At 36.8% G+C, this 26,895-nt stretch overlaps 1 protein-coding gene across 1 annotated transcript; it reads right to left on the reverse strand.

Moving 5' to 3' along the window:
• Nucleotides 1–16,246: 16,246 nt before the first annotated feature.
• On the reverse strand, nt 16,247–23,185 carry SPP1 (secreted phosphoprotein 1). Its single transcript, XM_006175474.3, has 7 exons — nt 23,032–23,185; nt 21,871–21,938; nt 21,721–21,759; nt 19,429–19,509; nt 19,097–19,138; nt 17,767–18,078; nt 16,247–17,070 (listed from the first exon to the last, which is right to left on the reverse strand). The coding sequence occupies exons 2-7, from the start codon at nt 21,922–21,924 to the stop codon at nt 16,681–16,683; spliced, it is 918 nt and encodes a 305-aa protein (XP_006175536.1). The 5' UTR covers nt 21,925–21,938; nt 23,032–23,185; the 3' UTR covers nt 16,247–16,680.
• Between the last annotated feature and the right edge of the window lie 3,710 nt (nt 23,186–26,895).

Consider the following 26,895-nt stretch of genomic DNA (forward strand, 5'->3'; position numbering starts at 1 on the left):
GGACTTCACCTCAACGTATGAATTTTTGAGGCAGACACAAGTCAGCCCGTAACAGCTCCTAGTCTACTTTTCTAGCGTGGTTTCCCACCCTGTACGTCCACCTGCAGCACCCTTTGCTGGTCCCCTATGCACTTATAACACGATGTTTGTACTTAGGTGATCATGGCCACCTATCACCGGATCCTGCAGTTTGTCTATTCAGGTATCTGTGTCCTTAACTTAACTGAGCTTCTCAAGGGCAGGGCTGGTGGGTCTGGAGCACAGGCCAGGTTCATGCCATCTTTCAATTCCTTCTGAAGACATTTCCTGTGCACTGAATTAGGAGCTGGGCGTGTAGAGCAGAGGATGACACAGCCCCTGACCGCAAGAGGAGACAGACAAATAAACCAGAAATAACTGTCTTAGGTTGTGATGTCTGTCCTCTGAGTATCCTCTAAAGATGCCAATGCCCCAGACAGAACACTACCAGATTGCACAGTCAAAGGATACCCAACAGATACATGGCCAGAGGAAAGCCAGACCTGAAGAAAGAGTGCAGAATCTCAGCCAAAGTGTCAACAGGTCTAGTGTGGTATTTTCAAAATGTGACGATCAACATCACACTTGATGTGGCACTTGTTCAAGATACAGATTCCACGTCCCCACTTCAACCTTATTGATTCAGAATCTCCAAGATTTCAGGCCTGAAATTCTGAATCTTCTCTGAGGATTCTGGAGCATCCTAAGTTTGAGAAACACCAAGATGTTCTAAATGGATGGGGTTTCATGAAACATTTCCCCCATTTCCCTGCTGCTTCATTATCACCAGTGGTGCCATCATCAAACCCAGGCCAAGAAGAAACTTCAGTGGTCCTTGAGTCAGACTGACTCTGTCTTGTGCCTGCCCAGTGCTAATTCTGAATCTCGAATTCAGTTCCTACTCTACCACTTCCTAGCTGTGTGACCTCCGGCAAGTGGCTTGACCTCCTGGAAAAGTGGAAAAAATAGTGTCTACCTCATAGGGTTGTTGTGAAGATTAGGTGAATTAGTACATGTAAGGCATGCATAACACTGCCTGGCACGTGGTAAATGCCCAAGTGTTAGCATTATTAGCTCATATTCTTACCGTTGATAAACATTTTCATCTATTATAATTGCATATTTGGAAATCTTTGTCCTAACCAGACTATGTGCTTCTTGAGGACGAACTCTCCATGCAGGACAGGGGATCACATAACAAATACTTATTGAGCACCTACTATGTGCCAGGCACAACGCCAGGAGAGAGTGCAAGCAGACAGGTGAAATGCCTCGCCCTTAAAGAGCTTGCATTCCCCGTAGGTTTGTTGGGGGAATGAATGAATCTAGTCAGGAGCAGTCATTTTAAGGCACACAGCTAGACCATTGACGATGGGGTGTGGGGGTCCTAATTCTTCGTGTAGTGCTCTTTTTAACTTTTGCACACCACCACTTCTACTCTGGGATCTTTGGGCCTTTGGAATAGCTTATGCTGACATGACTCTATTATAGTCACTGCTCAAAATGTTGTTTTCCCTTTTGAAATATTTGTTCCCCAAGGATGTTTTGATTTTTCCAGAGTTCAAGGTTTAGAAGAAGACAGTAGATGTTTGCTTATTCATTTCTTGTTTGTTCTTACTATTTTCTGCTAGTAGGCCTAGAATCCAGAGACCTAAAGAGGAGAACAGTGAATGGAAAAACAATATTAAGAAATAATAACATAAACTAATTCCATTGTTATCTAAGTGTTGGGTTGAATTTCTGTGCATTTGCTGTGCATTGTAAGTAATGTTATTATTTTGGTCGGAATATACAAAACAAAATACTGTTTGGACAGATCCTTCAGGGAGTTATAATCTTCTTGGAGAAATACATACCTTGAGTCTAAATAACCATAGGTGGGAGAATATAATTTAGTATCAAGTCAGTAGTGAAATCTTTCAACATGGGATGGGTTGAGAGGAGTGACTATCCAGGCTGGCATGGAAGGGGAAGGTAGACAACCCAGATCATGGAAAGCCTCAGATGCACGGAATAGACTGCATTCTGTAATTAGTAATTACAATATGTACCTCTTTTTTTTGTTTACAGTGTCAATTATTTAAAACAAAATCTGAAATATTCTTTCTAACTTGTCCCCTCAAAGAATACAGGTTGACAGAAAATGTGTCCACACATACATAAGTCAGAATTAGATGTGTGCTTACCTGAAAGTTTAGTCACAAATCATTGAAAGAAATGTGATTTTTCAAAAGGCACATCAATATTAGTGTAATGTAACTTGGATAGCATTTGATCCATAGTATCTTTAAATCTTACATTCCAGGCATTTCACTACTAATTTCAGACTTAGTCTTCATAAACCTCTACCAGCCATCCAATGTTTCCTGCTGAAATACTTATTCATTCTTTCTGGCTTATCAGTGTTCTCTTTGCTGCTTTCAGCCTGACATGGTTTTCCCCTCTAGAGCTCCTGGCTTTTGCTCAAGGAAACCCTGAGGCTGTAAATTTCACTCCCTACCCACAAAATTCCTTCCTTCAGTACCCATCTTAAAACCCTATTTCTCATAAGACATTCTCTTATCAAATAAGTGAGATACACAAACTCATATTTTCCTTCATCTGGTTGCTACATCCTATTGCCATATGACAGATTTCAGGAATCTATAGGGCCTGAAATACGGTGTGGGGTAGATAGCATAGCCCGGACACTATCTGGTTTTATGTCATCTGTGTACGGTAGGTTCTTCTGGGGACATGCTGTAAAACCTTACCTCTGAGTGACAGTGCCATTTAAAAGGCCACTTTAAAAACAGTCTAGTCTAATTTAATCCTTCACAGTCGCCACACCTCTGACTTCTGTATTATTAGAATTGCCTGTTTGTTTCCCGTCTTGCTTTTATTTTCCAGTGTGAGCCGATGAAACAGACACAAGCTGAAGTACTCGTTGTTCCCACAGATTCCACCTTCAAAAGGAAATCCAAAAGGAGTCTCTGGCATGTGTGGTGTTGCTTAGCAACCCACCCAAACAAACATATTTCCCTCTCAGTTTTTTTTCTCAGTCCTTATTTATTCAAGAACATTGTAAAGTAAATTTTATCATTTGACATCTGAAACCGTTAGAAGAAAATTTGGTGTTTAGGGCTTTATAAGAACAACTAACCATACTAAAACGTTTACTTTATTTCTCACTTTGCTGCTCTGATGACGCAAGGCTAGGATTTGTGGTATTCTTCTTCATGTCTGGAGTTTGGTTTGGATATGTCCCTGCCTCTGTGGGAGTTATCTTGGCACTACTGTTAGTTGGCACTGTGATTTTGATGACCTAATCTCTCTCTCTCTCTCTCTCAGTTTCCTTCTCTGAATAATGAGGTTAAATACCAGCCTTACAAATTCCAGCAGAACTTTTTTGAAGCCATAATGAGAGACTATTAATAAATTCATTGACCATTTATGGAGTATCCACTAGATGCCAGGCGCCATGTTGAATTCTGGGGAGGCAAAGGTAAGACATGGTTCCTAGCTTTAAGGGGATCAAGTCTTATGAGTCAAGGATGCCACTTATACCTAAAACTAATAAAATGTTTTAAATCAACTATACCTCAAAAAGAAACCCCACAAACAAAACAAACAAAGAAGGATGCCTGGGAACATCTTTATGTCACCCCCAAGCCCTCTGCTACACTTTGTAAAGACTTATGAATCTTTCTAGACTCAGGCATTCTCTCCTGCTGGAAACTTCCTTAGCCAAAATCCCAGCTCCCTTCCTTGAATTTACTTGTCCCTCTACCCTGCAAACCTTTATTGCAACATTTACCCCCTTATATTGAAACTATCTGTTAACATAGTATAATCTTCTTGAGTAGGACTGTAAGCTCCTGGAGAGCAGAGACCCCATCTCATTTCGTTTGTAGTTTAGCAGCCCAGTCGCCATTTCCCTTTCTTATTGTAATAGAAATCAAATTTTCTTGAGGAACCACCCTCTCCTGTGCCGAGTCCATGAGTGCCTGAGATGTGGCCGACACCACCTCTGAACCCCCATGTGGAAGGCGTGGATCTCAGGCTTTGGCTGACTGGAGTATCATGTTCCCTTGGCATTTGTGAATGGTATTTAAGAACAGGAATGGAAGCTGGTTCTGTCCATTGGAAATCAGGACAGATTTTTTTTTTTTCCAGTTGTTGGAAAAGAAAAGCTTTTCTTCCTACTAGATTTGGAGTTGTAAGGATGTAAGTCTAGACGAACTGGCAGCCAAAATGTTTATGCTAGGGGAAAAATGGAGCCAACAATATATATACATAAAATATGCATAATGTAAAGACTGGAAGAATACTGTAATTGAACTAGTGGTAATGTTTGGGTGGCCATGCTATTCAAGAACTTTGTGAGATATATTTTTATAATTTGCCATATTCTGGTTTTGTCAGATGCAGTTATATGTCTTTACCCACATTCGAAAGAATTTTGAATAATATAGGGCCAAGAATAGAATTCTTTGGGATATTGTGTGAAGCTTTTCTCTTCACCAACTCAAAGTTATTCACTATTACCATTGGGTGTAGTTATGCAAACACTTTGAATAAAATTCTACTTCACTAGCTCAGACTTCCAAAAGGTTATCAGAAGTTTTTCCAAAGCCTTTTGATACCAACACGGACGATGCTTACAGTTTTCCCTGCTCTATCAGACTTTACAGAATACCTGCTTTATATCTTTCCAGTACATATTGAATATGATTAAGTTGCAGAAGTAGTCCTTACCTGCAAGATGCTTGTAAATTAGCTTGCAAAGACAAACTATACACAGATAAAACAATTACTCAGTGAGTGCTGTGTGGCACACATCTGGGAAGGTTTTATTACTGTTGTTGTTTTTGTTGTTGTTTAAGAATCTAGAGTCTAACTCCTAGGGATTCAGATTCATTGTGTGTTAGGTGGGTCCTAAGAGTTGGAGAATGACCAAGTTCTGATGACATCATTTGAGCCCTGGAAATCAACACTAACTGAAGTTAGATCTACCCCTAGACTTCAATAACCAAGAATTTCTCTTTTGATTAATCTATTTTAGGTTAGGGTTTCTGTTCCTCGCAATTGAAATAGTACTAACCAATAGATTTGAATAGAAGTGGATCATACAGTCTGGTAAGAGCTGTGTTAATGATATGCATAAAATGCTATGTGAACACATGACTGGGCCCCCTTGTCTGAGCTAAGTGGGCTAAAAATGGCGTAGAGGCTGGCTTGGCTTCCCACTTGGCAAGGGTTAGGTGATTAGAGATTTGAGGGGATGCTGAACCCTACTTTTCTTTCTTAAATCATTAAATCACAACTTTGAAATCTTTGCTATAAATAATATTCTAAAAGTTCTTTTAAAAATGTCTCTTCATCCTCACAGTATTTCTTTCACAGCAGAAGTTCATAATTTTGATAAAGTCCAATTTATGAATTTTTTCTACGGATTGTGCATTTGGTATCATATTTAAGAAATCTTTGTTTTACTCAAGGCCATGAACATTTTCTCCTATATTTTCTTCTAGAAGTTTTATAATATCTGGTTTTACACTTCAGTGTATAATCCATTTTGAGATAATTTCTGTATGTGGTGTGAGGTGTGGATAGAGGGGTTTTATTTCTTTTTTGCCCATGGATATCCAGTTGTTCCAGCACTGTTAGTTGGAAAGACTATCCTTTCTGTATTGCATCATCTTTGCACCATTGTTGAAAATCAATTGACCGTACATGTGTGAGTTTCTTTTAATATATTTTTACTGAAGTACAATCAGTTTACAATATTGTGTCAACTTCTGGTGTATGTGAGTTTATTTCTAGATGATCTGTTCTGTTCCTTTGGATTATGTGCTTAACTAATCCCTTCCTGCTTTGGTTACAGTAGCTTCCCCAAACTTTTCCTCATGTAAGATATTTTAAATTTGTAAATATATTGGTTTAATTTTATTTTGTGACTCTTTCTGGTCCCATTCCCTGCTTTGGTCTGACCCATAAAGGGCTACTCATCAGCTTGTCATAGAGCATCTGTGAGCTATGGTGGGTTTCTGTCTGAATGATACTTCAAAAGTATTTACAAATGTAAATTTTAATATCAATTGCCAATTTTTAAAATGAAGCAAGCAATTATTTTGTTAAGTCATCAATTTTTTTTCAGTAGCCTTTGACTCTTCTTCTGAAAGATAAAGATTAGTCAATGTATACTCTCCACCAATAAACACTTTTTAAATTAATAATAACTTTTATGTAGCCAAAGTCTACAAGCTTTCATTTTTTCCCATGATAATAAATATAACATTGACTTTATATATTTAGATGTATTCAGTACTCATTACCAGTAGCTTTTTATTTATTTTTTATTTATTCTTTAATTTTGTTGGTGGCAGGTAATTAGGTTTATTTGTTTATTTTAATGGAAGTACTGGGGATTGAACCCAGGACCTTGTGCATGCTAGGCATGCACTCTACCGTTGAGGTACACCCTCCCCTACCAGCAGCTTTTTAAATATGAATTTCCTTTCCCTGAGTTTTTTCTCTTGCTTTAATCCTTTCAGAATAGATTTTTTTTATTAAGCAGTGTTTTGATGTTTTTTTCCTTGTTGTTTTTAAAAAGAAGAACTCATTAATGCTTCATTGTTCCCAGAATCTGTACAAAATTGAGAATGCCTTTCTGTTGCCATAAACATAAAACAAATGGGCTGGGCACAATATTTTTGGCTCAATCTTTTTTTTTTTTTTTCTTGTTTTTAGGATTCTGGAAACATTCCTCCACCTTCCTCTGTCATTAAATGTTGCTATGGAGAAGTAGGAGGTTCGATTAAACCCACATTTTTTCTCTCAACCCTAGCAGATGACTTGATTTTTCTGTCCAAAAGTTACCTGCTTAGTGAGTTGTTTTTTTTTTTAATCATCCTGCTCCAGGGAAACATCTTTGGGTTGATCATTCTGCATAATTGTGTGTTTTTTTGTTTTTTGGGGGAAATATTTACAGATTTAATCAGCAAATTAAATTTTTTATTTATTTTAGAAATTTTTCTACTTTCATATTTTTGAGATATTCCCTTTCATTTGTTTTGTTCTCTCAATCCAGGAAGACCAATTATGCATAGATTGGAGCTATTGCTTAATTTCTATATTATTGTCTTTCTAATGATTTGTCTTTTTGTCATTTTCTAGTTTTGTTTTTAATAGGATTTTTACAAATTCCAGCCCCCATGTTACTGTACCTCTCATGTTTTTGTAGTTTCAAATGTGGTTTTTATTTCTCTAATTATTTATTTTAAATCCTTAATTCCTCCCTTGAATTATGCCAGCTCACCTTTCACTTCTGCATAGTCATATATGTTATTGGCTTTTTTTCATTTTTTTTTTAAGTTAAAGTTGTTTTGAAAGGATTTCTGCTCCTGTCCCTGATGGAGCAACAGAAACATATTTACCCACTCACTTGAAAGAAATAAGAAAACCAATCAAAATTTATAAACAATGATTTCAAGCATTGAACCACAGGCAGTGAGGAATAGCAGTCCTTGGAAGAAGGCAAACAATTGATGTGAGTCCTATGGTTTCCCCAGGAACTTCCTAGGGAGCGATTCCAGGCTGCAGTGCCGACTGCCTCAGGTCAGAAAGAGTAAGCTGAGAATCTGGGGAAGCCACAGTGGATAGAATTCACAGACAGAGTACCAGAGAGGAGAGAGCTGCCCAGAGAAAGAGCTCCAGAGAGCTCCAGGGTGTTGCTCTTGAGTCTTCAAAGCATTTGAAGAATCTGCCTGAGGCAGGAGGAAGAATTACCAGGAAGGAGCAGGTGGAAAGATTCTTGATGTTTTCACAGTGTGGGGAATTTTTAAAGTTCTTAAACATCCAAAGTAAAGAAACCTTGTAATACATGAGGTGTTGAGTAGAATACCCAGAAAGGTAGTGCCTCAGTAGTGGGGCTGAATTAGACTAGAATAAAAAAGCTGATCTGTTCTGTGTAACTCCTAGTCAAAATAGCCTGTTGAGTATGTTACCTATTTCATAAGTGAATCTAAGTGATTCTAAGTGATTTGTTAAAAATTTTCACAACCCTTATGCTCTTTCCTATGTATTTAAAGTCTTTATGTTTTAGATCAGTTTTAGGTTCACGACAAAGTTGAGGAGAAAATAAAAAGAGTTCCCATAGAACCTATGCCCCCATATACGCATAGCTTCTCTTATTACCATCATTGCGATCAGAGTGGTTCATTTATTACAGTTGCTGAACCTGCACTGACGTGCTACAAAAACATTAAAATCTGTAGTTTTCTATGGGTTTGGACAAATGTATAATGACGTATATCCATTATTATAGTGCATACGGAATAGTTTCTCTGCCCTAAAAATTCTCTGAGCTCTGTCTATTCATCCCTCCCTCTCCCCATCCCCTAGCAACCACTAATCTTTCTACTGTCTCCATAGTTTTGGCTTTTCCAGAATGTCATCTAGTTGGAATCAAACAGTATGTAGCCTTTTCAGATTGGCTTATTTCACTTTAAGTATACATTTAAGTTTTCCCCATGTCTTTTCATGGCTTGATAGCTTATTCCTTTTCAGTGCTGAATAAAATTCTGTTGTCTGGATATACTACAGTTTATCCATTCACCTTCTGAAGGACATCCTGGTTGCTTCCAAATTTTGGCAATCATGTGTAATGTTGCTATAAACATCCATATGCAAGTTTTTGTGTGGATATGTTTTCAGCTTCTTTGTGTAACTATCAAGGAGTGTGATTACTGTATTCTGTGATAAGAGTACGTTTAGTTTTGTAAGAAACTACTAAACGGTCTTCCAGATGGCTGTATCATTTTGCATTCCCACTGGCAGTGATCCTTGCCAGCATGTGATGCTGTCCGTGCTCCAGATTTTGGCTGTTCTGATAGGTGTGTAGTGATATCTCATTGTTTTAATTTGCATTTCCCTCATGACATATGATGTGGAGTGTTTTTGTATGCTTATTTGGTAAGGTGTCTGTTAAGGTCTTTGATCCATTTTTAAACTGTGTTTATTTTCTTACTGTTGAATTTTAAGAGTTCTTTGTATATTTTGGATAACAGTCCTTTAGCAAATGTGTCTTTTTAAAATATTTTCTCCCAGTTTTTTGCTTATCCTCTCATTCTTTTGACATTGTCATCTGCAGAGCAGAACTTTTTTAAAAATTGAAGTATAGTTGCTTTATAATTTTGTGTGCAGACAGAACTTTTAAACTTTATTGAAGTCCAGCTTAAAAGTCTTCCTTTCATGGACCATGCCTTTGGTATTTTATCTAAAAAGTCATCCAAGGTCATCTAGATTTTCCTATGATTATGTTTTCATCAATTATTTACTGTGGTTGTAATAGTTTTTGCTATGTAACATTTGTTGTCCTGTTATTTGGTGTGTAATGGTTCATAATAGTTATATCTTTATTGGATCTTTAACAATACAGAATAAACCCATAGTTGCATTGCATGCTACGTGCTTTTTTTTCTTTTTTTCATTTTCCCATCTTTTTCATTGCAGGTTAATACAAGATACTGAATATAGTTCCTTGTGCTATACAGTAGAAACTTGTTTATCTTTTTAGTCGTTAGTATCTGCAAATCTCAATCTCATAGTTTATCCCTTCCCATTCCCTTCCCCACCTGGTAACCATAAGTTTGTTTTCTATGTCTGTGAGTCTGTTTCTGTTTTGCAAATAAGTTCATTTGTCCTTTTTAAGATTCCACATATAAGTGATATCATATGGTGTTTTTCTTTCTCTTTCTGGCTTACTTCACTTAGAATGACAATATCCAGATCTATCCCTGTTGCTGCAAATGGCATAATTTTATTATTTTTTATGGCTGAGTAGTGTTTGCACTTGCTTTTTAATTTTTTGACAATAATGTTGCAGCTCTATAAAAACTTTACTCTGTTTATAAGGGAAACACAAAAAAAGACACAAAAATGATATAGGATTTATTATTATTATTATTATTATTATTATTATTATTATTATTATTATTATTATTACCATTATATGAATCTGTCTTTGAACAGAGGGGCTTCATCTATTTACATTTGTTTTTTTCCCAGCTTTATTGTGGTATGGTTTACAAATAAAAATTGTATATAATTAAGTTGTATGATGTGATTTTTTTAAAAGTTGTACAATTTGGTGATTTAATATACATATATAATAAAATGACTACATAATCTAGTTAATTAGCATATCCATCACCTCACATAGTTACCTTTTATGTGTGTGTGTCATGGTGAGAACACTTAAGGTCTACTCTCTTAGCAAACTTCAAGTAAATACAGTATTATTAACCATAATCCCAATGCTGTACATTAGATTTCCAGAACTTACTCACCTTATTACTGAAAGTTTGTACCCTTGACCAACATCTCCCCATTTCAGCCACACCCCAGCCCTGGCAATGACTGTTCTACTCTCTAGTTCTGTGAGTTTGAAGTTTTTAGATTCCACATACAGGTGAGATCATGCAGTATTTGTCTTTCTGTGCCTGGCTTATTTCACTTAGCATAATGTCCTCTCCATTCACCCATGTTGTTGCAAACAGTAGGATTGCTTTTTTTTTTAATGGCTGAATAATATTCTATTGCATATATATGCCTCACTTTATTTATCTATTCATCTGTTGATGGACCTACGTTATCTCCATATCCTGGCTGTTGTGAATAATGCTGCAATGAACATGGGAGTGCAGATGTCTCTTCGAGACACTGACCTCATTTCCTTTGGATACTTTTACAGCAGTTTTGTTTTTAATTTTTTAGGAACCTCCATACTTTATGTTTTTCATAAAGGCTGTGCCAATTCACCAACACTGTGCAATACACTGTATGAGGCATTTTGAGTTAATTTTTGTGTATGGGTTAAGGTTCTGATCTCATTCTTTTGCATGTGATCATCCAGTTTTCCCAGCATCATTTTTTAAAGAGATTATCCTTTCTGCACTGAGTATTCTTGGTGCCCTTGTCACAGATTAGTTGACCATATACGCGTGGATTTATTTCTTGGCTCCTAATTCTGTTCCATTGGTCTTCGTGTCTGTTTTTACGCCAGTACTATAATGTGGTTTGAAATCAGGAAGTGATCCCTCCAGCTTTGTTTTTCTTTCTCAAGATGGCTTTGAGAGGCTTTCTCAGAGGCATTCCTAAATATTTCATTGTACATCTCTTAAGAATAAGGACTGATCCACTTCCATAAACTTAATGCAATGATCACACCTAAGAAAATCACACCTATTAGTGATTCCATAATATCATCTAATGTACTGTGTATATTCAAATTACCGTAATTGTCCCTCAAATGTGTTTTATAGTTTTCTTTTTTAATCCAGGAGTCAATCAAAGTTTCTTTTCTGCACTTGGTTGTGCCTATTTAAGCTTTTAATCTAGCACCCTCCTCAACTCCTCCCTTCTATTTCTGTCATCACATTGACTTTTTCTGTAGGACTGAAAGATTTAGAAAATCAAAATAAGCTCAGGATGCTCAGTTAGTTTGAAAGTCAGAAAAACAACGAACCATCTTTTATTATAATGTGCCCCATGCTTACACTAAAAGATGATTTGTTGTTCATCTGAAATGCAAATTTAAGTGAGTGTCTTGTACTTTATCTGGCAACACTACTTTTTGGAAAGTTAGGGCCTGTTGTATCACACAGTAGCTCAATTTCTAGATTTGTTTGTTTTCTTATGATTGGAATCCATTAAACATTTTTTACAAAAGCATTTCATAGGTCATGGTGTGTCTCCTTATTGCATCACACTAGAAGGCACGTATCTGGTGGTCCCCTCAGTGAAGCTGTTTGATTCCTGGATGACAAGGGTGACTACCAAATCCTTCTAGTTAAAAGCATCTTCCTCCTGTGGAATTAGTAATTTGTGGGTGGTGTTCTGAGACCAGGTGAATATCTTGTTCCCAATAACCTTTTATGCAATGATTTTAACATTCATTAGAGATCTTTTCCTGAATCAGTATTATACTGTGGGTTGCAAAATGATTTTGTAATTTTATTATTTCTTCTACATTTATTATTATCTGGCATTTATCTGCAAAGGAGATCTTTCTTTTATGTTCTCTCTTACTAGTATCACTATATACTAATGGAATTTAAAAATTCAATTTGTCATGCTCCATTACTGCCATTATATTACAATGTTTATTCTCCAATTACTCCAGTTTTGAATAGAAGTCCCCTTTAAGTCTGCTGTTTGGCCCCTTAGATGTGATTTCATTTTGTCTTTGAATGCTTCCTTGCCTTCTATCATTAAAAAGACTTCCCAGGCACGTTATTTACTCACCTTGTCCAAGAACAGGAATCAACCTTTTCCCAAACAGCCTGTGACAGCTATCAGCTTGCTCCTGTTGGGCTCAGAGGCCACTGCCTCTGCCCTGCTTTGTGATACTGGAGTCGGGCCCTGTAAGCACGGTTCCTTTGCCAGCTGGCACAGTGGCACGCTTTGTCAGTAGAGGGCACTGGAAGGACGCTGCAGGAAATGGGCTCCTTGTGCTGGTGTGTGTGTGCTCTCTTCCTGCTCCCATGGAGCAGCTGCCGTGATGTGCTCACAGAACACCCTGTGGAGCTCACACCCTGGCTGGTTTTGCTGGCACCCTGGTGGGCAGCTACTTGCTCAGTTTCCTGCTCCGTTGTGGCCCATGGTTCCCTGCTTGCAGCCTCAGTCTACTGGCACTCTGGTGGGAAGGGCTCCATTTGGCAAAGTCAGCCCGCAGCTACAGACCAGGTCTGGCCCAGGATAGCACTGCAGACTTCTCTGTCATCCCCTGGGCTGCAGTTACACCCTCTTTAATGAAGTCTGAATCTCAGCTTTGGGGAGAGGGTCCCTCTTTCCAAATTGGTCCTTATTTGAGTATTCTCAGTTCTATGGTATTATTAAGGTTCTTCTTTTTTTTTTTTTTTTAAAGTTAATCTTCTCTGGTTAATCTCCTGTTTTTAGTTCATAATTCTTTTTGTTAAATTTTGCTTTCCCTGTTCAAATTACTGATGTGTTTCCTGTCTTCTAACTGAACCTTGACTGATAGAGTGCACGGGATGGTCTTCATGGTACCACCATTCAAAGATGCAATTTCAGGATTAACTTGGTCATGCCCTTGGATTTGAGCACAGTGCTGAGCCAGTGGGAAATGGGATGCTTGTGTTCTATAGCATGTGACAACACCATCAATAAAGCTGTCACCTGTGGTTGGTTGTGATGAAATGCCAGCCAAAGCCAGTGCACTGGGAGCTCAAGGCACTGGACTGAGGATGACAAGGACGGTGGTGTCTTAGTCTGTTTGGGCTACTGCAGTCAACACACACATTTCTTTCTAACAGTTCTAGAGGCTGAAAGTCCAAAATCAAAGCATTAATGTCTAGTGAGTGCTTGTTTTTTGGTCCACTCTATTTATTTGCTGAAACCACAGTGTTTTTATTAGAGAGGCTTTATAGTCTGATTTAATCTTTGTTAGGGCTAGTCTTCCCTTATTGCTTTAATTTTTCCGAATTTTCGTTCATATTGTTGTATGTTTACTTTTCCACATGAATTATAGAATTAGCTTGCACAGCTCCAGAAAAAAAATTACTCTTATTTAAATTGGAATCACATTGCATTTATATGTTATTGGGGAAGAACTGACATCTTTATGATGTTGAATTTCCTATAGGAGAACAAACAATGTCTTTCCATTTGTTTAAGTCCTCTTCTTTTGGCTTACAGGAGTATTTCACAATTTTCCAAAATAGTTTTGGCATGTTTTTTAAGATTTTTATCTTTTTTTTGTTTCTGTATTAAATGACATTGTATCTTTTCAATGGTTACTGTTAATATTTTTTGCACATATGTTTTTAGTTAAATTTTATATCACGCTACCTCACAGAGCTTGTTAGTTGTTATTTTTCGTACTGATTCTCTGTTTTCTAGCTGTAGTGTTATATAATCTACATAAAGATATAAATTATTTCTCAATTCTTATGCACCTAAATGCTTATTATTATTAGATTGTATCTTCAAAGCTAAGTTATATAGTAGCGTAGAGAGAGGACATGCTTGCTTTAGTCCTTGATCTTAATGAGAATGCCTGTAATGTGTCTCTGTTAAGTTTGATGTCATTCTTTGGGCTGAGATATAAAATATTTCATTGTGTTAGTGAGTATTCCTTAATTTTTATTTTATTTTTATGAAATTAGGAATGAGTATTGACATTAGTCAAGGGCTGTGTTACGCTTTATTATTTACTCCCAATTATTTCTTTTTTCTTCGTCTATCATGATTCATTGTGAGGGGAGGGTACTTTACCTGCACATTGGTATTGGGTTTGACCACATGACTAGCTTTGAACAATGGAATTTAATCAAAAGTGGTGATGTGTCAGTTCTGAGCCAAAGCATCATATGTTTCTGTTCACCCATCTTGTGTTCCTTCTACTCTCAGAAAGACAGGCCCCCAAGTAGTCAGTCCCAAGTAGAGAGACATATGGAACAGACCTGATCTATCCTGCAGCCTGAAGCACAACTGCCCTCTGCCAACCCACAAACTGTTGAGTGAGAAAAAGAAAAATATTTGATGTTGTAAGTAAGCTACTGCGATATTGGGGGTGTTATTCATTACTTTCATAAGAATAGCTGACTAATACAAATTCCTTTTTAATTATCTATAGATCTAATCATATGGCATCTTTCTCCTTAGATCTAACTATATGGTGAGTTATAGGAATGAATTTACTAATATTGAAGCATCATTGTCTGGGATTAAATCCCCCTTGATTGTGATGCATTCTTTAAACTTGATTTTAGATTCTGTCTGCTGGCATTTTATTTAGAATTTTTCCGTTGCTAGGCATGAATGAGACTGGTTTATAGTTGTGTGTTTGCAATCATCGCTAGGTTTGAGTGCCAAAGTATTACTTGTTTCATAAAGATCATTTGAAAGTTCTCCTTTTCTGCTACAATTTAAACAGTATTGGGGTTGTCTAGTCTTTGAAGTTTTGGTATAATTCTACTGTAAAATCATTTGAAACTAGTTTTTACAGGTAGTCCTTTGATAACTTTCTCTCTTTCCACTAAAGAAATTTGTCTATTTATGCTTTCTATGGCTAGCAAAGTCAATTTTGGTAAATTGTGTTTTCTAGGAAATAATCCAGTTCATCTAGGTTTTCTATTTGATTTGTATTGAGTTGTACAAAGTAAGTTACTTTTGAATTTTAAAATTTCCCCATGTCATTGTCATCTCTTTGTTTTTGTTCCTTATTTGTGTTTTTTACCTTTCTTCCTTTATTGGATTAGCTAGTGGTTTATCTGTTTTGCTGAATTTTTTTTTTTTTACACAAAGAACCAGCATTTTGGATTTATTTCTACAATTTTTCTGTTCTCTACCTCATTACCTTTACTTTTAATTTTATTGTTTCCTTCCTTATGCTCTGCTTTACTTTATTTTGTTGCTCTTTTCTAAGATAGGAGCTCAATATATTTATTTTCATTTTTTTATTTTGTTGTTGCAAGAATTTAAAGCTATGGATTTTCTGCAATCACTAGTGTAACTGTACTCTATTGATTCTATGTTTTTATTATATTTCATTTTTAAGAAATTCTGCAGTTTAAATGTTTCCCCTTTTGTTCCAAGAGTTGTTCAATAGAGAATTTTTAAATTTCCAAATGGAATTTCTAGTTTTAGAAAGAGCAGAGGAGCAAGGCATGGAAATAAAGACACTTGCTCCACTTCAGGTTTCCAAAAGTTTGAGCTTTGAATGAAGTTGAAAATTTTGACTATTATCTGAAACTTCATTTAAATTTTTTTCCAATTCTAGGAACTATTTGTTTATTATCTACACGTGATCAGAATAGGTATGCGACCTACCAAGTTGTCATCCAAGGGGAGGAATGCAATAAATTTACTGAGAAAATTAATGGAGAGTGATGAGAAACAATAAAATTGATTTGTGATTGCATTTAGACCTTCATTAGCTTTTACATCAGGTTTGTGAAAATTAGAGAAAGGTTGCTCCCACTGATTGAAAATGGCCTACAGAGCCCGATATGGTTGGAGGGGTTCTGGCTGAATATCAACCCCTACTTGACCCCTGTTTCCTTTCCTAGGAACTTTAGCTTAGCCAGAAGCTGTATGGTTGATGCAGCAGGTCTTAAATTGCTCTCTATGAAGTCCAGCACGTTCATTAAAATGATTACATTTATTAATTGCTAGGCAACTATAGGAAACCAAATAAGAAATGCAATTGACACCACCAAACTCCTTAGATCTGAGATATAAGATTTATTCACACTGACAAAAATAATCACAACAAAATATATACTAATTTAAAAAACAAAAGATCATAGTGACAGAAAATTTTATATTCTCTCTTGTAAGTGTGTAAAAGTATTTTTGTTTGCTTCTACATACATTTCTATTCATAAATGGGTAGCAAACATTAAAATGCAGTGATGGTTTGCATTTCTCACATGGAAAGAACATAGACTAAACCTTGAAGTTTTTAGTTTACGAAGGTGTTACCATGAAGCCACACACTAAACTAATAATCAAAAACATTCTGTCTCTAGATCCATATACATATACATTCACCAACTAAGCTGAGAAATAAGCATTTCATATTCTCTCCCACCTCGCTATAGTGTATTTTTTCTTTTTACTAAAAGCAAAGTAAGAAATTGTATTTTTCTGCTTTTAATTGACCTCAGAAGATGCACTATCTAATTCATGAGAAACGCGAAATTTCAGGTGTGTGTCTTCTTCCTCACTTTTAGGGTTTAGGACTAGCTTATCTTCATGGCTAGGAAGTTCTTGGCTGTGGACTTCAGGGCTGACTTGGGAATTTTCCTGACTATCAATCACATCGGAATGCCGGTCGCCCTCATCATCAGCCTTCAGCTTGTATTCTTCGGAATGCTCCTGGCTGTGGGTTTCCACGCTGTGGTCACTCGGCTGACTCGTCTCCTGACTGTCCTTCCACTGGCTGTTCCAGTCAGAAGCCATGTGCAGGCCCTGAGCATCAAAGATGGCCTTGTGTGCCTCGTCCGCCTCCTCACTTTCCACATGTGTCATGGCCTCTGGATGCTGAATCATAGCACAAATGGGAGAAGAATGAAATGAACAGCCAGGGATGGGAACACTGTAATTTTTTCTACTTTCTAACTTTTAGGCCAATTTATTCTATAAAAATGTTTAAATTTGGCTGAAGCAAAAAATAATAGTAGTGTGTTACTTTTTTTTTTTACTAAGCCTTTTCACGACATCATCTCCTTTAGTTTAATAGGTACAGCGATTATGTACGTGATGAAACCTAGGAGGTAGGACTCATTATCTGTTTTACATAAAAGGAAAGTGAATTGAAAGTTAAAAAGTAAAGAGAATAGTAAATGGCAAGGCTATGTGTCAAATCCAGATACTTTGACTGTAGATTCAGTGTAATTTGCAACTCTACAATTCTTATGTATTTAACTTTAAAACATGACCATTATATTGTGAAAATAATCACTCTTTTCTGAAGTCTTTTTTAACCTTAAAAGGTGAATAGAAAAAAGTGCTTTAAAGCCAGGACTTGGAAAAACAGCATTGTGATTGAGAGACAAAAATTAGGAAGAAATTATGTGGACTAAAATACAAAAACCACCAGGTAGAAAAAGGTTTTGCACTCAATGATTATAAAGTAGTAATACTTGCTGAATGAATGAATGAGTGAGGATGGGAACTCTGGTTTCCTAGAATTGGGCTCTAATCATAACCATTTGATGTGTCTTTTCAAGGATTTACCTCAATTTCAGATCTGCGGAACTTCTTAGATTTTGTCCTCAGTGCATAACCAATGTTATCACCTCGGCCATCTTGTGTGTCTTCTGTGGGGACAGCTGGAGTGAAAACTGCGGTTGCTGGAATGTCGGTGGGAAAGTCAGTGACCACCTCATCAGACTCATCAGAATGGTGAGACTCGTCAGAACGGTCAGTGTCATCGGTATGATCATCAGAGTCATTTGAGTCAACGTCCTGGCTGTCCACAGTGTCATCATCGTCATCATCCACATCGTCTGTGTGGTCAGGACTTTCATTGGACGTACTTGGGAGGGTCTAAAAATCAAGATGGCCAGAAAAATTGGTATAAGGGTTTTTATCCTTCCTTAGCCTTTACAGTGCATTAATCTTTGACTGTCACAATCTTTGCATTCACAACAAAGCACTCAATGGCTTTTAGGAGTTAAAATGAGCACCTTCCAATTCCTTTTTAACACAATGATAAATGGAATCATATTCTGAGGCATTTTTCTTGCTTTTTCATAAAAGTATATTCATAGGTATTTTTAAGCCAAATATTAGTATAATATTTATACTGATAACACTGTTCTTCCTTGTTCATATTAGACATTATTTAATTTACTGAATTCTATCATTCAATAAATACAGATACTTAATTGTGAGACTATTTTTCTACTTGAAATGAGAATTCAAGGAGATCACAGCATCCATATATTAATGCATACTCCCAAATCTAAAACCACCTCCCTGTTAGCATAGATAATTAATAGGTTATCCATGTATAGAAACTGTGTCTCAATTAATCAGTTAATGTCTAGTAAACTGATTAGCAAATATACTGGGTCATTTATCCAACTTTCCTTATTAGAGATCCTTAGCATCTTCAAAATCTTGAAGAAAACAGATTTACCTTATCCCTTTGCTTAGCAAATATATTAATAGTCCCAATAAAAAGAATATTTATTAAATAATAAACCATTATGTTAGGAACAGAAATGCTCCTAGAGGCAAAATCTTGGCTTTGGTAAGCATTAATTAGATGCTTATCAAATATTAGATAAGACATCTACAAAATACCATAAATAACTTGCAAGAGGCTCAGTATTTCACCCAGACATTAGTAAACATTTCCTGCCACACTAAATGTATTTGCAGAAATCTGGTATTTCTGACATTTAGTAAATACTTGTGTTTTTTGTGAGCAAGTTTTAGATAGAAATTTTACTGGAGAATTTGCTAGTGGAATTGAATCCAGGCAATGTCACCAAGAGAAAGAGTGGCTTTTTAATCCCTCCAAGACACAATGGACCTTGGATTCAAAGTGAAAACTCACCTCTTGTTTGAAGTTGTCAGTTTCTTCAGAAGATGCAGTACTCTGAAGAAGGAAGGGAACACAGTTCAGTGTATATCATATACACTTAACGTTTTAATTCAAAAGTTAGCCTTTTCCATCCAAAGCAGGTCTTATTTTGTAGCCTTATTGATGGATGCCTTAGGCAGGAAGACAACATGGCAGATCAATTGGCGTCCTAAGCTCCTGTTTACCTGCAGGCAGGAAGGATCTATTTAATCAGCCCAAATGGCCCGCTTGGTGGCTATTTTTGTGGTGATTGTTGTTTAATTGTGAGAATTTTAATTGTTATAATTAATTAACATAAAAAATACCTGTGGTGCTAGGAAAGTCTGCTTCTGAGATGGGTCAGGCTTTAGCCATGTGGCTACAGCATCCGGGTATTTGTTGTTAAGCTACAAAAAAAGAGTTGCATATTTGTCATTACTGCAAAAAAGAAACAGGGATCTCTAAGTGATAAGCTGAAAAAACAAAGGACACTTCAGCAATCTTGACGGGTAAGTATAATACACATTACAAAGTCAACCAGAGCCTTAGGTACGCCTTTCGTAATTTACTCTTTCTGGCAGATTCATTTAATACACTCTTACATAGCACTTACTATGAGCCAGGCACACTTTGAAAGTGATTTACAAATACTCATCGTTTAACCCTGGCAGAGGTATCGTTATTATACATTATTCCCACTTTACAGGTCAGGAGAAGCTGGGCCGCAGTGAAGGTAAGCGGTAGTGAGCGGCAGAGCCAGGGTTCAGATCCGGTGGTTCTTCACACCGACGATGCGCTGTGCCTGCCTGCTCTGTTAGCTGAAATTCCTCTCAGATGAAGCCAACTAACGCAGAGGTGCCCTTAATTAGTGTCGGTCTTCCTTGTTCCCTTTCTTACGGAACGAGGAAAAACCCTCTAAGGCTGTGCTGTCCAGTATGGTAACCTCTAGCCATGAAACACACCGCTATTTCAATCTAAGTTAATTAAAAAAAAAATTTAGCTTCTCCATTGCACGGGCCACTTTTTGAGTGTTCAAGAGTCACATGTGCCTAGAGGCTACCTTAGGGGACAGAGGAGTGAAAATTGCTCTGACTTTGTGTCATCTGCTGGGCTGAATGGCCCAGGACCAACCTCTTCTCATCTCTGTCACTGAGAATAATTACCCTGGGGGTCCCGAGAGCTCCTTTACAGCCACCAAAGAGAGGGAAGACAGGAAGGAAACCAGTCAGTAGCACTTTGGGTTTTCCCATGGCTGGCTCTACCCAGAGCTGCTTCAGTTTGGGCTTCTTGGAAAGTTTTTGCTGAAAGAAGGGGTTCCTTGACTAAGAAAATGGGAAAACTACTGGTCTAGATGAGTTAAAAGGTTCCCTCTATTTTTGTCTTTAAAATATATATTGATACAAAAAGTATATACATAAATATGTTATAATGGATATATATTTAATACATATATTTCCTGATGATACATGTCGTACAGGCTTTGTTTCTATTCATAAGATAAATTTATAATTTTTTTACAGTAATATGAAGAACATATAGATAAGAAAAACAAACTAAAACCCACCCAGTAACCACATCATTCGCAGATAACCACTGTTCATCTTCAGGGGTGTCTCTTCATGGACTGTCCAGATTTCCCACTAGCTCTAAATTTCTAGGATTCTAGAAGGTTGAGCTCGTCACTTATCTCCTAAATATCACTTAACTACTTACACTGTCATGGCTTCATGTCCATATTTTATTCTATTAAAAAGACACTAATTCTTGCCTCAAATATTGTAACTTCTGTCTTCTCTGGAAATGTTAATTTTTCTGGCTTATTATTGTGATTCAGTACTTGTATCCTTAAATCAGTTGGAAAACGGGCACACTTAACACATACCCACTTGCACGCCCAAACACATGCAGCAATAATGTCTTCATTAAGCAATCTAACTGCAGTGATCCCAGGCAGCTCTGCATTGGCCTTTATTCTGCTCATCTGGAGTTGAACTCTGTGTGCCTTTTTGTCCAAGCTCCTTGGGACAATGCCCGTTTGTTGTTTGGTTGGCACAGTTTCACCTACTGTGGAGGGGCAGGTACCTCTATTGTCTTGATTTGGTCTTATGTTTGGTTAGAGAAATGTGATCTAAAGTCATCTGACAAGCACAATAGATACAAACAGCATAAACAGACGTTTTATGATGGGCTTCTTAGCCAGTATCTTAGGAGATACTGTGCATATTATAGTTATCCCAACTGCCCAATATGTGAGGTGAATTTTAAACTTAGCTTGCTACTAGGAAAAGCAGAAGACAGAATTCTCTGCTTCTAGAACAGTATGTTGACTCATGGAAACAAGAAGTCACACGACTTCTTAGAACTCGTTCTACATAAATGATAATGGCCTAGAGCATCATTTTATTATATTAAAAATCTAGCTTGGTTTTAAAAGAGTATATTAATTAAAAGCAATACTGTGCTTGGTGCTGGTCTAGAACCATAGCAGGCACTCACTAAATGCTTACAAATTATTTTGTTTGACTATGAAAATAAGAAACATTGCCATATGTTTGTAGTGCAACTTGCAGCAGTTACATAAATAATTTAACTAGATGATAAACTGAAAAGATGCTTACCTGCTTTTCCTCAGAGCTGCCAGAATTAGTCTGTCCAACCTTTGAAACAGAAAAGGTGAAGAAAGATTATAGTGTGAATGTGTTGTTAGCACACTGAAGCACACAATTCATTTATTTTGAGGAATTTTTTTAAGATTCAGCTGTACTCACTGGAAGGGCGGAGGCGATGCCCAAGAGGCAGAAGCAAATCACTGCAAGTTTCATGGTGATGATTCTTCCTGTAAAATATTTTGTAAGAAATATTTGATCTTTTCATACCTTAAAACAGTGATACCTCCTTTTTATACTAACACATTACAAAAAATTACAAACAAATATATATTTTCTATAGAAATAGTCTCTACTTCTTAGTAAAATTTTCTTTTTAATATTATGACCTTTTGAGTTAATATTTGTAATGCCACCTGTATTCTTCCTGTCTCACTATTAGGCAAGGGAGAGAGGGATTTTACAAGCCTATATTTATTCAACTTTAAAATTTAGAGTTTCAGAGATTATATCATTGCTACCTAGTATCTTCAGCCATCTCAACCTGAAAACAGGTCAACAGTAATTTAATTAAAATAATAAGCTAGAAATGGGAATAAAATATTTATTTTTCAGAGAAGAAAAACACAAAGAGAAAGAGAAAATAAAACTGAAAGAAACTTGCTTTCTCTATTTTCCAGCATGCATTTCAAATGTGAATTCCAACTTAAATGATTTAAAAGGTGCCACTTAGGTGAAATGAAGCTGTCTCTAAAGTTAATAATTTAAGTAAGGTATTCTAGAAATTTGAAACGAAAAAGAAAACAGTCAATGCCTTTTCTACTTTTAAGTCTACTTAATGTTATACAGGTATTTTGGTGAAAATTTAACAGCTAAATACAGAGATAGAAATAGAAAGAGTTTTTTCCTTGAAAATAAGATAAATCAAACCATTAAAAAAATAGCATTGTCATCAGCTTACATTAGCATTACAGACCATTTTCCTTTTAAATGCCCTCACAATCATCTATCCATTTAAAATGATGTCAATATAATCATTCCAAAGGGGCATAGAATTTTACTTTTTTTCTGATGGCAAGAAGTAGTTGCAGTTCCTTTGAGGACTCAGTGGAAATATTTTTAAGTTTTATGTTTGACTGGCTTTCAAAATAGCCGGCCACATTTCCTGCAGATCTGCCCTCAATCTGGCATGCTTATTTAAAAGATGAGAACAATTTGTCTGATTAACAGCATTACAGTTCAAGTCTTTTCCTTACAACTTGACCTTCCCATGAAATGACACAGCACACTGGACAGCAACCCGGGAGCAGACTGCAGGCTTACCTTGGTCTGCGGCAGCTGAGAAGAGTCCAGTCCCAGGCGATGCTGATGCTGCACTGGATGCCGCTCTCCCCGCCTCCTCTCCTTGCTGCTGACAACCAGGACCTCCCAGAATTTAAAGGCTGCTCGAGACACTCTGAACCAACTCAGGGGGCGGAGAGATGTGTCATGAGGTTTTTTTGCCAACGCCCAACCCACTTGCTCCCACACTTCCCCCTCTGGTTTTGTGGTTACAAAACAAACACATGCACACACACACACACACACACACACACACACACACACACACACACACACACAAACTACTCTGCAGTTAAAACATTACTTATGCACAGTATCATTAACTAGCTTTTTCGTTTATAGGATTGGCACTCAGCATCCTGGAAAGGCATCTAGGGGTCCCCCAGAAAAGGGAGAGATAACTAGTTCTTACAAAAACTTTATAATTGCTGAATTAGAAGGAAAAATATTATATAAACCAGTCCTAAATAAAAATAAATAGAATGGATTTTTGTTTCTCTTGGTTCAAACAACAGATTAAGGTAATATATGCAACCAAATTTGCTTCACAATTACACTTATTTAAGAGCTACCTGGCTATTGTTCAAGCACAAAAGGAGTTCAGACAGTCTCTCTCCATTTTTACTAAAGCTCCAGTTTGTGATTTCAAGTATGCAGCTGCTTGTCATTTACACAAGTGGCATCAGTAACATTAGAATCCACTTTCATACTCATTAAGTTGAATTTACAATGACCTTTCAAGGACATGGGCTTTTGTCACACTGTTTGAATTGTTTGGAGGTGATGAATCTGATAATTTGCTCAATAAAATAGAAGAAAGGTAATTTATTCTCAATGTGTCAGAAGGAGAGCCGTTTCTGACTGAGAGCAGAGTTACTGCTTGAAATTGCTGCTTCAGGAGCTGGGAGCATGGCTTTGAATTCTCTCTGCCACTAATTAGCTGTGTGACCTTGGGCAAATCACTTAGCCTCTCTGTAGCTATTTCTTCATCTGTCAAATGCACATACTGTTACCCAGTTCATGGGGTTTTTGTGAGGCTTAAGTGAATTAGCACATGTAAAACTAACAATCCTTGGCATATATGCAAATACCCTGTATATTTTAACCATTGTATATGTGTTAAATTTTATTAAAATTTTTAGGAGGAGCAGGTAGTCATGATGTATAATATCTTTAAATGGAATAGTTTATTAGAATGAAACCTGATGTAAGATTTTTAAACTGTGTACATCAGCAGGATAACTTGCATACCTCTGAAAGAATGGATTAGATTTCTGAATTGTCTCTTTCTAGTTTTTCGCCCACGATATATAAAGTTGGCTGCTTAATAAGAAAATTAAAAAGAAAACTCTATATTAAAAAAAACTTTACTGAGTATTTAAAAGGCATTCGAATGAAAGAAAATTACAGATGAAGGTTGAAATAGTGGAGCAGAGATTAGGGGTAACAGAGCTCTGAGCCCATTTTAAATGTTCAATATTGTTTTGAGATTACTCAACCTCTTCTGCCTTTCTCCGCTGCATAATGGAAATTTCACCATTCATCTCACACCTCCATTGCAAGAATCATGTATAAAGTGAGATTAAAGATAAATGTCCCTATTTATTATTAGTTCTATCTAAAGTGTCATCTCCTACTCACCAAATATTGCTTTTAATATAAATATGGGTTAAATAATTTTTTTGCAGTGTTAAGAAAAATAACCCATAAGTTTGTGGACATTTGGTGTGGGGAAATATGTTTCTTTTAAATTGAATTTTAAAATTCATTTGAAATCCAATTTCAAATGAACTGATATGGTTGATTTGTCGGTTCCAAGCACACATGAAAAAAATTCAGATGGCAACTATCTCTATAAAATAGAAAGCACACAGGTTCTAAAATTACAAAAACAGATTTTTTATTTCTGCTCTTAAAAATTGTTTTTTCCCTTTAAACACGTCACCCACATACGTTTTGTCATATTGTCAATGCAGTGCAGTTCACAAATTCTAAAACAAAACAAAAACAGAAACACACAAACCCCCAAGATTTCCACAGGATTCACTATGGTTTACTCTGTGCCCACGGGGATAATTGAATGTGAGCTGAGAAAGTCATAGGAAGGGCTTCCGCAGGAGCCCGGCCGCGGTGCGGTTAGGCCCACGCCGCACGGGGCTCTTCCGGTCATAGCTCCGAACGGCCACACGATGGCAGCGCTCCCGAGAAGGGCTGCGGCCCACGGCCTGGCTCCGGCAGAGCTCTCATTCCCTCAGGGTGGAACGTGCACGCGTTGAACGACCGAACCATAAAACAACCTGGGGCCCTCCATTTCTTGGAATGTCAGGTGAGGAGGTATTTCCCAACAGTGACCCGCTACACATTAACAGGGAACACGAGGCCGAGACGCAAAGCATTCTTTTCTGCTCTGTTGTCTTCAGCAATGCCAGGTGGACGCTGTGGGCTCCTTCCCGCCACCGCTTCCCACACTCGCTCGAAAGGTTACGGACCCCGGGGCTCGCTCAGAGTAAGGGCGTGTGAACTCATGGGTAAAGAATGTGTCTGGGATGCCTCAGACATGTAAAGATAAAGTGATTTGTAATAGAGGCAGCTCTGTAAGGTATGAAGTGGAGAGTGCGTCATTCCGGCTTTTCAAGAGGCTCATGCGTCTCATTTTTTGTAATCGAACGTGTTGTGAACGCTAATTTTTTCTGAGTAAGATTTTCCGGTTCTCAAAATTAAGGTGTTAAAATGATTTAAATCAGAGAGGCTTCCTCTGTAGCATTTCCACACTATTTTCCATTCTTGATTAGGCTAATGCTTGGTGGTTAAAATCAAAAGGTCAGAATGCTCAAATTCCTTGTAAATCAAGTATGTGGAAAGGAAAAAGGTTAGTTGTGAAAGGAGTGGGTTGTGACCTTAGCATAGACGCTCTGAGAGGATATATGGAAACATTAAGAACATTGGACTTTTTTCTTGAATCACATGAAAACTCTCATATATATAGGAAAATCCTCGTATAATATAGGAAAACTTAAGTGTCCAGCTGTTTTGGTGGACTTTATTATACCGACTTCTAGTTTATGTGGATATTTATAATTATATTTTAGGTAGTAAATTATTATCAACTATTTCAACTCTTTCAGCTCTGTGAATACTTCTTCCCTTGAGTCAGATAAAAAGCTGACATTTTGGTACCATCATCTGTCTGTCATAGAGAAGTTGGGAATTATGCCTAAAGAGAAGCCTACCACTCATCATTTCATCATTTGTAGAAGAAGGGAATTATTTTCTTAGAGGGAAGGAAACAAGGGCTGAAGATGAGGGTTTTTTTTTTTTTTTAAAGTTCAGACATGAAATTAGAACATTTCAGAAATACAAAAGAGAAACACCATAAAACTTTTAATCTTTTATCTCATAGCTCAGTAAATTAGTCAACAAAATTCACTCCTGGAAAAAATTGGTCTATCAGTAAATATTAGTTTCCCTTAAAACAAAAGTGTTTCATTTTAGACCCATAGAATTGTTATAGAGTAAATAAATATTCCATAAATTGTTAATGATCAACCACTCAACTTTCCATACATAAAAACTAATTCTGAGCATATAGTTCTTGCTTGTCAATATAATGCATGGACACATAGAGTCCATATATCATATCACAGCGAGTATTTGCCAGTTCTTGAGAATTTAGCAGTATTTCTTTGTTAAAGTATCATCACTAACTTTGAGGGCATTCTAACACTCTTTAAATGATAGATTCTTTTTTTAAAAAAAAAATACTTATATATTCTGTGGGGGGGGTACTTATATTTATTTATTTGTGTATTTTAACGAAGGTACCAGGGATTGAACCCAGGACCTTGT

Source organism: Camelus ferus, chromosome 2 (assembly GCF_009834535.1).
Source record: "Camelus ferus isolate YT-003-E chromosome 2, BCGSAC_Cfer_1.0, whole genome shotgun sequence".
NCBI lineage: Eukaryota > Metazoa > Chordata > Mammalia > Artiodactyla > Camelidae > Camelus > Camelus ferus.

What these genes read in the sequence shown, in the direction of transcription:
- SPP1 (XM_006175474.3), bottom strand. Translation starts at nt 21,924, where the DNA reads ATGAAACTTGCAGTGATTTGCTTCTGCCTCTTGGGCATCGCCTCCGCC. An exon ending in GCATCGCCTCCGCCCTTCCA is followed by an intron (nt 21,760 to 21,870) that starts GTGAGTACAGCT and finishes TCTGTTTCAAAG; the next exon opens with GTTGGACAGACTAATTCTGG. An exon ending in TCCGCAGATCTGAAATTGAG is followed by an intron (nt 17,071 to 17,766) that starts GTAAATCCTTGA and finishes GCTATGATTCAG; the next exon opens with CATCCAGAGGCCATGACACA.